Genomic DNA, 12,278 nt, shown 5'->3' on the forward strand with positions numbered 1-12,278 from the left:
GAATTGTTTGCATGACTAGCCTGGAAACTGAAGCCAAAGGAATTCCCAGTGTAAATGCTTTCATCTTGAGCCAAGAAGCCTGGGTAACTTTGAGTTGGGAATGACCATAGCTGCTTGTCTCGGAAATCTGAAGTAGCCCTAAGATTTGGCTTTCATTTTCTGGTGTGATGTGAAAGAAATGTTTCTTGCCTACTTAATTGGTAGTGGAGGAAAATCCATGCACACACCTGAAATGAGAGTCATTTGTATGTGAACTTCCTGCTTTCTTTGAAATTCAAGACTCTGTGGTTGAATGTGTGTATTTGGCTCCCACTAGTCAATACAGAGGCTCCTAACATATAGGAAGGCAACTGTGATGTTTTAAAGAAGTAGTTAATGGCCTCAGATGAAAACAACTGTTGGATGATTTTATAGTCTGAAATTCTTGACAATGAGTATAATTTAGGAAGTGATACACATGTGTGTACTTTTCAAAAGAGGAAGTGGGCATTTTGAATTTTTATTTTAGTGTATTGGGGATAGTATTGTTAGTACTATATTGGCACACCAGCTATGCAAATCAGGGGGCTGGGTTGACCATAAAAGAAGCAAGAGGGAGACAACATCAGACTTGAAATACAATTTAGATTTCAAAACTGTGGTGATTTATCTAGGGCACTTTTTTTTAAGGGGCAGATGGACAACAAATTTCAAATGCAGTCAAAGAGAGCCTAATTAAAGACTTTTATTTTTAATTTTTTATTGTTGGATTTGCCCCTTTCCTGCAAACCTCATTAATTTATATTTCCTTAATGATTCTTGCCTGTTTGTAGGCAGGTAGCCCTTAAATCAGCTTGGGAAGTAGGGGCACCTCAAAAGAGGTTTTTAATTGCTTATGTATTGCCTATAAGACAAAACCTCAATTATTCAGGCCCTCTCAGGTCGCCTTTGACAAATGCCTTCCAGGCCTCAGCATCCTGGGGTAGGCCTGGCTCTAAGGCTCACCTGGTCTCTTTGTGGTGACTCAAGATGTGTCCTCACAGAAATGGCCCCTCTCTGAAAGGCATGTTGGGTGGCTCTCTAGCTCTGACTCTCACAGAGGCAATATCCCCCCAGGCGACTCCTTGGCAAATGGGCTCCAGGCACCAAAATGCATTGGGGGAAGTGGAGGCAAGGCCCCGAGTGGAGCTGCCACCCTCAGCAGATGCTGCCGGGGCCTGGGGGCCTCTTACCGAACAGCACTTCTGTTCTCCTCAGTCCTCACATTCGCCTCTCCTGCTCTTGGCCTCGAGGCAGGAAGTGAAAGCTCCGTGTCCCTGAGGACCGGTACCCCCACTGCAGTGTGTGAGACTGGTGTGGGAACTCCGAGAAGCCCCACGTTCTCGTCCACTCCCACTCTTGGTTTATCCAGAACTGCAGGGAGATGGATTTATCACTCCCATACAGAACATCCCACGCCTAGTTATTCCTCCCGAGGCATTTATTACTTCCCTTAAAAAATGACTTGGCCTGACAGAGTTGCCTGGTACTTCATTCTCAATCTGATTTGCATCTGAGAAAATGACATTTCTTAAAACCAGCCTCCTCAAGCAGAAGGGACGAGAGTCCTTCACATCACTGGAAAGAGGAAACAGACGCTTTGTGATGAATTAGTAAAGTCCTTTCTCCTTGTTGCCTTAAGAGTCAACACCGTTTTCACCTCTAACTCTTATATCTAAATTGCTCCTAAGGTGAAGTATGGGCTCCTGGCTGTTTGTGAAATGCCATTTCTAATACGTGGGGATGCTCTGTGACCTAAAGATCCCCCTTACAAGGTGAGATGACACGTCATTACAGACTGTAATTTCTACCAAGAACTAAGAGACATCTGGAGCAAAGTGATTTTATGAGGCAGAAAATTAAAGAACTCACTTCCAGCCTTGCTATGTTCTACCAGAGTCAGGATACATGCCACTATTTTCTGCAAAGCCAAAAAGCAAATAAGATATTGATTGAATATAAAAGAAGAGAGACTCTAGTAGTAAATAATCACCGAGAAAGTGTGAATGCTTAGTCTGGAGGGTGAGAATAAAATCTCTTTTCCCTTAAGTATTGCTTTTCTACCTCATGCACTTATATAGTGGTGCAGGGAAATGGATTCAATAGTTTTTAAACAAAGGCCATGTTATAACCACAAGCAGAATACTATTCTAGAATTGAGAAAGGTATGAAGAAAATTACACTATAGCAAAGAATTTCTTACAACCAATTCATTCTGGTGACTCGTTTCCTACCAAAGCTATTAAATGAAATATTTGGATTCTCACTCAGAAATTAGGAAGACACTTTCATTTTGCATAGCCAGACCATGAATTCATATGTTATTTAATATAATATTAATTTATACCGACTATGGACTATAAACCTCAATTAAAATATTCTGGAAAACTCATTACCCATCAACCTATCTCATAATGAATGTGTCATATCTTATTTAGAAAAAATAAATGACTGCCAGCGCAAAAGGTAATTGGGTTTTCTAAGCATGAGAATTCAGCTGGGATGGTAATAATCAAAATGTGGTCTTGAGGATTGTAGAAACCTAAGGCTCTTCCAGATGGACACTTGTAGAAGTATCCTGTAGTCACTTGATAAATATTTATGTCTAGCATCATAATAAAATCTGGTTTCCTGTTTCTGGCATGAGTTGTTTGTTCATGACAAGTCTCATTTTGGCCCTGTCTGGTTTCTGCCCCAAAGGCTAGAGAAAAAGAGAGACTGGGGGATAGGATTTCAACTAAACTGAAGAGGTCCATGAATTGAGAAAGGATAAGTCACTGACTTAGAAGATCTTCTAGAGAAAAGAGGTGGGTCTCCAGCAGTCACATGGCATGATCCTTAAGAAATGCAGGGTTTGTCTTCACAGACCTGGGTTTGTGTTTCAGCTCTTTCTTTTTTTTTTTTTTTTTCAGCTCTTTCTTAAAGCACTGTGGCTGTACTTGTTTGGACTTGATTTATTATTTATTTATTTATTTATTTAGGACTTGCTTTAGTTAGTGATGGTAACGCTGGCCATTGTAACAAGGAGATTTGATGCAGTGTAATGGCTCAAACATATTTCAAGTCACTTCTCATTCCTGTAACCGCCTGAGGCAAATCTGTAAGCGGCAGGCAGCTGTGTTCATGCAATGAACGCAGGGACCCAGATTCCTTCCATATTGTGGCTCTACCCCCCTCTAGGTCCATGTGATTGTGGCTGGTGTAAGGAGAAGGAGAACACATGAAGAATGCAAACCCCTTCTTAGAAGCCTCAGCTGGAATGAAGATACTTCACACCAACATCCCATTGGTGAAAATCTATCGTGGGTTACTCTCGATGGAAGGGAATGGGGAGTGAGAAATGTAGTCCCTGTCTGTTTAGCTGCTTGACAGGCAAAACTCTGTAACTATGAACATGATGAGGAGGGATGCATTTTGGCAGATGGCTGGCTCTATCTGCCATAGGGCTGCTTATCACAGTCAGCAGAGATGATACATTCGGTGGAAGGGAAGTTGCGGGATTGCAGATAAAGAGTCTGGAGAGGTGAAGGATGTAAGAAAGAGTCAACCCATAATGGGGAAGCAGGCTTGAGAACAGGCAGATTAAAACGGGTATAGGCCAGGCCAAGGGTCTCATCCTTCAGCTAAGAGGAGAGGCATCAGACATCGGGAAGAGCAGAGTGCCACCAGTTAATTCAAGTGTCAAAAAGGGGTTCCAACGATTAGAGACTGTCTCTTCAAGGGAAGCCTCTCTGATTGGTTCTGTACTGAGGGCAATAGTTACCAGAGTGGCTGAGGTTTGCCTCAACCTTCAAACAGGAAATGGAGAAAAACCTGTATTCAGGATGAGAGTCCTTACAGGCTGTGTAATACACACACACACAAAGAGAAACAGTTGTGTCAAGGAAGTGACGCCCATGCTCTTTTTAAAAAATCTTTATTTTTTTAAGATTTATTTATTTATTTATGAAAGACACACACAGAGAGAGGCAGAGACATAGAGGAAGAAGCAGGCTCCCTTCAGGGAGCCTAATGTGGGACTTGATCTTTGAGCCAAAGGCCGACACTCAACTGCTAAGCCACTCAGGTGTCCCAGACACCATGGTCTTTAAAGATGAAATGATGACAGATGAAAATGAGTTGGTGTTTGTCAAAAAACGTCTAAGCCTTTTGTTGTAAGGAACTGAACTTCTCTGCAATGGCCTCACCTGGTCTTTCCTACCTTAATTAGCTTTCTGTACTCTGAAGTATCTAAACATGATACCAAGTAACAGTGAAGGAGAAATGAGGTCATCACAGAATAAAATCACAAGGTGATGTAAGTACATGCATGCTCCTTGGATCACTTTTTAGTGGCAGAAACTTGGAGAGATCCTTAATGTCTATCGTTTAAGAGAATGGCTGAAGAAAGTTTCCGCCGTACTGGGGATTACTATATAGCTACTAAAAAGAATAGCTTAGATCTGTATATACCGACCTGGAAGAACGCCCATGGATAAAGCAGGTTGTATAACACTGTTTTATGTGATCCCGCCTTTCTGGAAACAAACGAAACACAAAACCTATATGTGTGTATTTGTTTGTGTAAGCACGGAGAAGAGTATGTAAGAAGACATTCCAAATTTTAACATTGATATTTGGAGGAGGGAGGTCTTGAAGATTGGAGTTATTAACTTTTTCCTTAAGTATCTGTTTTCTAAGTTAATGATGAATAAACACGAGAAAACCCCACAAGGATGTGTTAAATCTCAGAAACTGGTAAAATACAGAATGCTTCCTCCATCCAAACCCTGATCATCTACTTCTCTTTTCAATAATTATTTTTTGAGTTTCTCCTGCATGCCAGTTGCTTTCATGGACATTATTTTATTCAAAGTTTGGAATAATCCCAAGAGACCTTACTTACGGATGATGCAACAAGAGAAAACAGAGCTTTTGTAATTTTTTCGGCATCACATCACTGGAAAGATGGTGGAGTAAGCATGTATACCCAGTACCTGTGGCCCCAGAGCCTGTGTGCTCTTGCCTGTGCTTCACTCTTCTAAAATTGAAAAGAGAGGTGGCCCCATTCCCTACTTCTTAGGTCGGGTAAGCCTGGTTAACTAGTATGGGTCTTAGTTAATGAACAGAAGGGTGATCTAGAGCAGATAAGAATCCTGTTGGGAGTAATCCCAGTCCTTGCTGAGAAACCTAAGTGAAAGGACTGGAAAGACCCAATCTTGAAAGAATCCCCCTGGTGATGAGTCACTTGGTGACATCCCTATGGGGGCAGAGAAGTACACTGGGTATAATCTTCTTTGAGGGTCTCAGGGAGAAGAACTGCTCTTACTTTTAGCTGGTTTTGCCCCAGCTGAGGTGTTTTCAGGGGCCCTCGTGTGTGTCAGCTTACTCTCTTCTTTCACCAGCTAGGAGCTCTTAGCTATGATTATGGGCTTCCAACAACTGAAGAATTTAGAGGCCGTGGATTTCTTCCAGAACACATTTCTAGTCAGGGATAGCATTAAGACAAAGAAAAAGCTCATTTCTAGATTTTTGTTGGAGTTGACAATTCTGACAAGGATTAAAAAAACTAGGAATGGGGGCATCTCTGTGGCTTGGTTGGTTAAGCATCTGCCTTTGGCTCAGGTCATGATCCCGGGGTCTTGGGATCAAGCCCCACATGTTGGGCTCCCTGCTCAGTGGGGAGTCTACTTCTCCCTCTCCCCCCTGCTTGTGCTCTCTCTCTTTCTCTAATAAAAAGAAAAGAAACAAAATAGGATAATTTCTCTTGGTGGGCTGAGCTTTAGGATGGAGACCTGAGGCTGTGGATGACACAGGAGGTTTAGGTCATGCTACTGCACTTATGTGGGCACAGGCATTTTTTGTGGCACTCTTCCTAGGTTGGTTTGGCTCTCTCCAGAAATTTCAAATTAGTAGGAATAGGTTTTAATTAGACAAACACCTAGATATTTAAAAAATGGCTAGAGAAAAGTTAAAAAAGAAAAATGTGTAAGGCAGTGGTTCTCAATATGAGTATCACTGAAAATCGGGACGTTCAGGCCTCACATCCCGGACCAATTAAATCAGCATCTGTGGGGCTGGGCCCCAGGCCCCAGTGGTTTCTATGGTTCTCCAGGTGATTCCACTGAGCAGCTGAAGGTGAGGCCCACTGGCTCACTGACCAGTACTGTCACCCAACTGAACCAGCAAAGGTCTGGAAGCTGACCCTGTTCTCAGGGCCGAGGTCCCTCTGGGAGATCATGGACAGCTGGCGCAGGCCTCCGAAGCTCACTTAGAGAGGATCCCTCTTTGGGCTCCTCACCCTTCATTCAGTGATGAGCAGCCTATCCTGCTCAACAGCCAACTCACAAAAGGCAAAACATATTTATGGGCTGCATTATTTTTCTGTTCCAAATGAAAATAACTTGACTGAGGCCCATAAAAATGATTAGTGTTACAATTTTAGATAACCTATTTTGCTAAAGAGAAGACTGGAAATTGGCAACTCTTCATACCTTAAAATATCTATCTGGATATTTTTGAGAAAGGGAAAGGTACACAGTTGTCTAAACTTCTGTCTTCATGTTATATAAGTGATGAATCACTAAATTCTACACCTGAAACTAAAATGAATGAATGAATGAATGAAACTATCTTCAGATTACATCACGGACCTAATAATGAAACCAGGTGTTCTGTGGTTGGTTCTGGAATGTTGATTGCACATCTCTGCTTTAGCTTATGATTCTCTAATACCTGCAAGGACATTAGTTAATTAAGTCAATTTTGAAACTCTACTTATTGGGGAACAGTCTGTCATCTACTTTAGACTTGACATTTTTCTTCAGGAGACCAAAGAGAAGTGGTTAAAAATCTGAAACATGGCAACAACTGGCCTTGGGAAAAGAGTAAATGCAAGCATCATTTGTTCATGTGGCAAATTGTGTAAATGCAGTTTTGATGTGGTAACAGGTTCTAACAAGACCAGGAGCTTGTAAATAGTGGAGTGCTAACATTCCAGATTGATAACAGTGCTGACGGAAGTGCTAATTCTGATGTTGCTGAGGTTGTCTTTTTTGGGTCATACACACACATACACTCACATACACATTCTTTCACTCACGCACACACTCTCTCACACCCTTCACAATCTTCCTAGCAATGCTCTGCATTGTTTTCCTTGGAGCACTTTATTTTTTCACTGACAAACGCTTCATCGTGGGGAATTCAGCTGAGGAAGTGTGAAGAGGTTAGAAAGAGAGCCAGTAACGGGCCTGCTAGTGAGCAAAAAGACATATCCTATGAAACAAAGTTTTAATTTTTATTTTACATATTTATACATAAAACTTTCAAGGAACCCTCTGAATCCAACAGAATGTTAATAGCACATCTAAAAATGAACTTCAGGTAGTCAACATTCACAAAATGTTGAAAACTGATTAAAATGTACGTATTACGGAGAGCTACAACTTCACTACGAGGCAGGCATGTATTTTCTGACTTGTATAGATAGCACCGTCATTTACAGTTCTTCTTTAAAACTACAGTGAAGAATGAAAGTAGTCAGTGGTAAAATACTGCTCCAACTTAAAATCTCTAAACAAATAAAAATAAAGTTAAAACTACCCTCTTTGATAACCATGACTTGTGATGGTGTCAGTACTGTACATTTTTTGTAACAATATTTTATTAAAATGCCTGATATTTAGTGGCACAGTAAAAAAATTAAAATAAATTAAGAAGCAAAGGCCAATCACTGGACGTTAAGCTTCAGACATTATCAATGACTAACACTGATATTCGTTTGTTTCTGCGCCACCTTTAGCAATAGCATTTTTACAACCACAGAAGCAAAAGAAATTCTAGCTCGTCCTCTGGTCGGATGGCTTCTTTCACTTTGCAGGCATTTTCTCTGCCATGTGCTTCTGCTGACTTTCCGCATGTCTGTAAGATTAATCATACCATTAATTAGTGCTAAGAGGAAAGACCCAAACTGGTTTCTAATCCAGAGCTAGACCAATCCCCCAAACTGAGGTTCAGAGCTACTCATCGCGAAATCCAGAGAATTAAGACACGGTCCTTAATTCAAATGGATTTGCCCTCTTTAATTTTTATATCTCATGCATGATTCCTTTCATTAAGTCACTAGATTAACCTGAGGATGGTAGATGTCGCTACTTTTGAGAAGAAAAAGCACTGTGTTTAAAAAAAAAAAGAAAAGGAGAGAGAGATAAGTATCTGGGGAAAATATATCCAATAAATGTCTACTATGTTTCTACGTGCCAGGTACTGCTCTTGGCACCGTGGATCTGGTGGTGAGCAGAGTGATGTCTTTGTTTCCAGGGCACGTATATTCCAGTGGAGAGGGACAAAGATGGAACGGAGAGCAAAGAAGGAGATAGCAGATAGAACATGGGTGCTAAGCAGAAAGTCCAAACAAGGTGTTGCGATAGAAGGGAACCATGTGACGACACACGCACATGGACACAAACTTAAGCCTGCAAACAGCTCTTTGACAGAAACTGAAGCCAATCATCTAGTTCCCCTCTTGCAAAAGCTAATGTCTTCCTGACAAACTGTGGGTCTTTGTAGATGCCGAGACTTTCCATGTTTGCCTACGGTCCCCCCTGCACTCGTCCTAATGGCATGACCATGGCCGTGAAGGTAAGCGGAAAGTAGGAGAGGGAGTCTTCTAAGTCATCGAGCCCTGTTATGGCCTGTGAGCCCCACATTCAGCCAACGCAGCAGCCGGCCAGTGGAGACTGAGGGGGAAGAAAGGCCAGGCTGCTGACATCACTTCAATGTGCACTAATTAAACATTCTCTCAGAGAGTGATAGGGTTTGACATCTGCAAAAGACGGATGTTTTGAAGGACAGTTTTAGGAATTTATAAATTTGGCAAGAGAAAGCATCTAAAGGTTGTGGTTTCCAGCTGCAATCAAAGCTTCAGGGGTAGTTTTTGGGTGCTGCCTAGATTTGGATAGTCAATGACGTCAAGTTTACTCATTGGTTGTGTGCAGAATGTCTATCAATGGTACAGGGGAGGCAAACCACAAATACTTTCAGAAATAGGGAAGTGACAAGAGTGTCCTTGCCACATTCAACAGCCCACAAGTAATTGGCGATATTCATTTAACAATGAAAGAACTCAAGAAAGAGATATCAGCCCCTTATTCCAAAAACAAAAACAAAAACAAAAACGCCCTTCAGCAGATCCTGCCATGGCTCTGTTTATGTGTATAAAACAGCCTGGATCATTTCCATCGAGTAGCTTATGGGCCTTGCTCCAATTCAGCTCAAGAAATATCTTGGTGCTCAAAGAGCTAAGATTCCACTGCTGCTAATCAAACTATAGTTTCTACAGCAGTTTAAGAATACGTATCACGCACGGCAAGGGTTTTTCTGAGAGGGAAGGACAGGAAGTAATTTCAGAAAATATTGGAAGTTGGTTGTTATTTTGAGACAGACATACAAGCATGAGTTTCATTAATATTTTAAACAAAAGAGGGAAAGGGTATAAAACTAAAAGGTTCTCATCACCTATGAAAGTCCTTTAATTAGCATTTGTTTGACGCATGCCCCACAAGGACTCCTTTTTTTTTTTTTTTTTAAGGACTCCTTTTTTAGCAACAATCCTTGCGGAGGACCTGTGCTGGGCAGGCCTCTCCTGGAGATGGACGATTTCACACATGATTATGCGCCACATGGAAGGGATGCCATGTTGCCAGGAGCACCAAGAAGAGGGTCCTAGTCTAGTCTTGGGTGGTGGGGGGTGGGTGGGTGGTGTCAGGGTGCACCTTCCTAAAGAGGCTTGACTTAAAGCCGGTGTTTCTCAAATTCAGCTCTGCATTGGAATCATCTGGAGAGTCTTTAAAAAATCTGAAGGCCCAGGTCACCCCACAGAATCATTAAATCAGGATCTGTAGGGGTGGGACCCAGGCATCCGTAGTTTATAAAAGCTCCCCGGGTGACTCCAGCGTGCGGCCGAACTTGAGAACCACTAATCTGAATTGACACCTGGGATGGCAGAGGGTCCCATTATCTACTGGACAGGTAGAGGGAACAGGTGAATGGAACCTCCTAGCCCCTTGCTCTCCACCCTCTGGGATCAGGCTGCAAAATTCTGACATTTCTGCCTTTAGGTGTGTTTAAGTCTCCTCCCTCCACCAGCAAGGTTACAGCTTGCAGCCAGGGATGAACACAGGAACTTCTCGCCACCCGCTCCACTTTAAAGGGTTCCTCTGACAGCTTTAAATTACTAACTCCTCTCCTCTTCACCCCGTGGTGCTGCCTGCCCCGTGTCCCATGATCACACCACCTGAAAGGTATTAAAAAAAAATAGACGCTGCCAACCTAAGTGCTAACTTAACACTTTGAGGGAAGAGAGGAGCCCCACGGCGTCCCCCTTGCAATGAGGAATGCCAGCACGGCTTTGAGGAGCAAAGAGAAGGTCTCCACTGTCACAGGCAAGTCACAGAATTTATGAAAGGGTTCACATATTTCTTAGAAGATGCAGGTGTTGGATTTATATTTCCCATAATCTTAATACCTATATACAAATGTCTTAGACAAAAAGGGATGTGTCTTACAGCTGTTGTGGCAGTGCCTGCATACATCGGTAGATGGCAATAACATTATGTGAGTGCTGCTGTGATATTTGAGATACAGGCGAATATACTAAGCAGGCATGAGGCCTTCTGGCTTTTTGGTTTTTGCTAGGGGCGAGGCAATCTCCAAAGCATACAGCACAGAGTGCTGCCCATAGGTCTTTTTTTGAGGAAAAAAAAAAAAAAGCCTCAACAGAGTTCTGTAGCATTTATTTTGCTACCCAAACTATTTTTATAACACTGAATTTAGAAAAATATTTTACCCAGCATTACACATCGGGAAGAGGTTCTGTGGTAGGTGCTAAGTACATTTTCGCTACATATGTTTTCAAGGCTTCCCTTGGGTGGTTCTGGATCGTACAGTTAATTCCTTCTGTTACTGTGACAAGCAGTGTTCTTTCTCTCCTTGGGGGGCCTTCTACTCTCTGAATACCATTTCTAGGACTAATAGTAATTTTTACCTCTTGGTTTAAAGCCTTCTTATGTACTGTCTCAGAGAAAATATGATAGTAAATATGATAGTATTTAGTAATCATAGTATTTAGTAATCATTTAGGTATCATAGTAAATATGAGATCATACGAATGCTCATGGTATTTCATATACTTCATATACTTATGGTGATAGGATTTTCCACAAAGGAAATACTAAGAAATGCAAGATCCTGATGGGCATTCGCCTCATTTCCGTATCCCCTAGGGGAGGTAACATTCTTTTCCTCTTTAGAGGGGGGTGCTTGGAGCCAGGCCCAGCTAGAAACTAAAGTCCTGGAGTTTCCCCATGGTGAGAGCAATCTGGTGGCACTGGTGCTGTGGAAGGATGCCAGTGTCCCTGCCTTCTGGACATGGCAGATGCGATTGAGAGCTGGGTCACATAACAGCAAATGCCACTCTGTGGCACCCACCACATGGCTGCACATGTGCTGGACACATGCCAGCATGGAAGGGATGAAGGCTAACTCCCCAGGGCAACAGTCCTTCAGGAAAAAGTCCTTGTGGGCCACAACTGCTGACCTGGTTTTGGTGGGGGTGTAAGAAATTCTAATGCACTGACAATCCATCACAAAGGGAGGATGGTTGTGAAAAAGCAATGCATTTGTGGGGTGTTGTTTTGTTTTTTAAGCAATGCATTTGGAAAGGAGTTTTAGCCACTTCCCCTGCATCTGAACAGCTGACACCAGCAGAGATGAGGTGAGTTACTCATGGAAGTAAGGGGAAGAAGTTGTTCTTTAGAGCTCACTCTTGCCTTAATTCTTAACCTAAGACCATCCTGGGTTTCTTTCCTTCTTTGGAAAGGGTGAGGCATCACTGACCTGGTCAAGTCTTCAATGTCCACCAGCATGGCATCTTGCTCTGTGTGCAGCTCATCTCGGATGAGGAGCAGCTGGACCAACTCTTCGTTCAAGCCTGGAGAAAAGAAAAGAGAGCATTTAAAAGCAGAAAAAAATGCATCTAAGTCAAAATGTGCAGCTACATGGACCCTTACACAAGTTACTTTGGCTAAAATTCAGGATCCTAATATTAGCTTTTCACAAATCCAGGAGAAGTCCTCAGTTTGAGAGCATGATTAGTTTGCACAATTAGAGAAGTGTTGGAAGAAAAGGAATTAAGTATGAGGTATCTCCAATTATATTCATATTGAAGTGGGAAAAGAAATCATTAGCTGTTAGGGAAATAGCTTGCTAGAAAAAGCAGG

General features: G+C 42.2%; 1 protein-coding gene across 6 annotated transcripts in view; it reads right to left on the reverse strand.

Moving 5' to 3' along the window:
* Window positions 1–7,278: 7,278 nt before the first annotated feature.
* LOC121477339 (schwannomin-interacting protein 1) overlaps window positions 7,279–12,278 on the reverse strand; it is a 121,134-nt gene continuing 116,134 nt past the window's right edge. For all 6 annotated transcript variants that reach the window (XM_041731547.1, XM_041731548.1, XM_041731549.1 and 3 more), the window contains 2 exons: window positions 11,896–11,989; window positions 7,279–7,920 (listed from right to left, as the gene is read on the reverse strand). In XM_041731547.1, the coding sequence (XP_041587481.1) occupies window positions 7,869–7,920; window positions 11,896–11,989 (146 nt within the window). In that variant the 3' untranslated portion in view covers window positions 7,279–7,868. The remainder of the gene's footprint in view (window positions 7,921–11,895; window positions 11,990–12,278) is intronic.

Source organism: Vulpes lagopus, chromosome 17 (assembly GCF_018345385.1).
Source record: "Vulpes lagopus strain Blue_001 chromosome 17, ASM1834538v1, whole genome shotgun sequence".
Taxonomy (NCBI): domain Eukaryota; kingdom Metazoa; phylum Chordata; class Mammalia; order Carnivora; family Canidae; genus Vulpes; species Vulpes lagopus.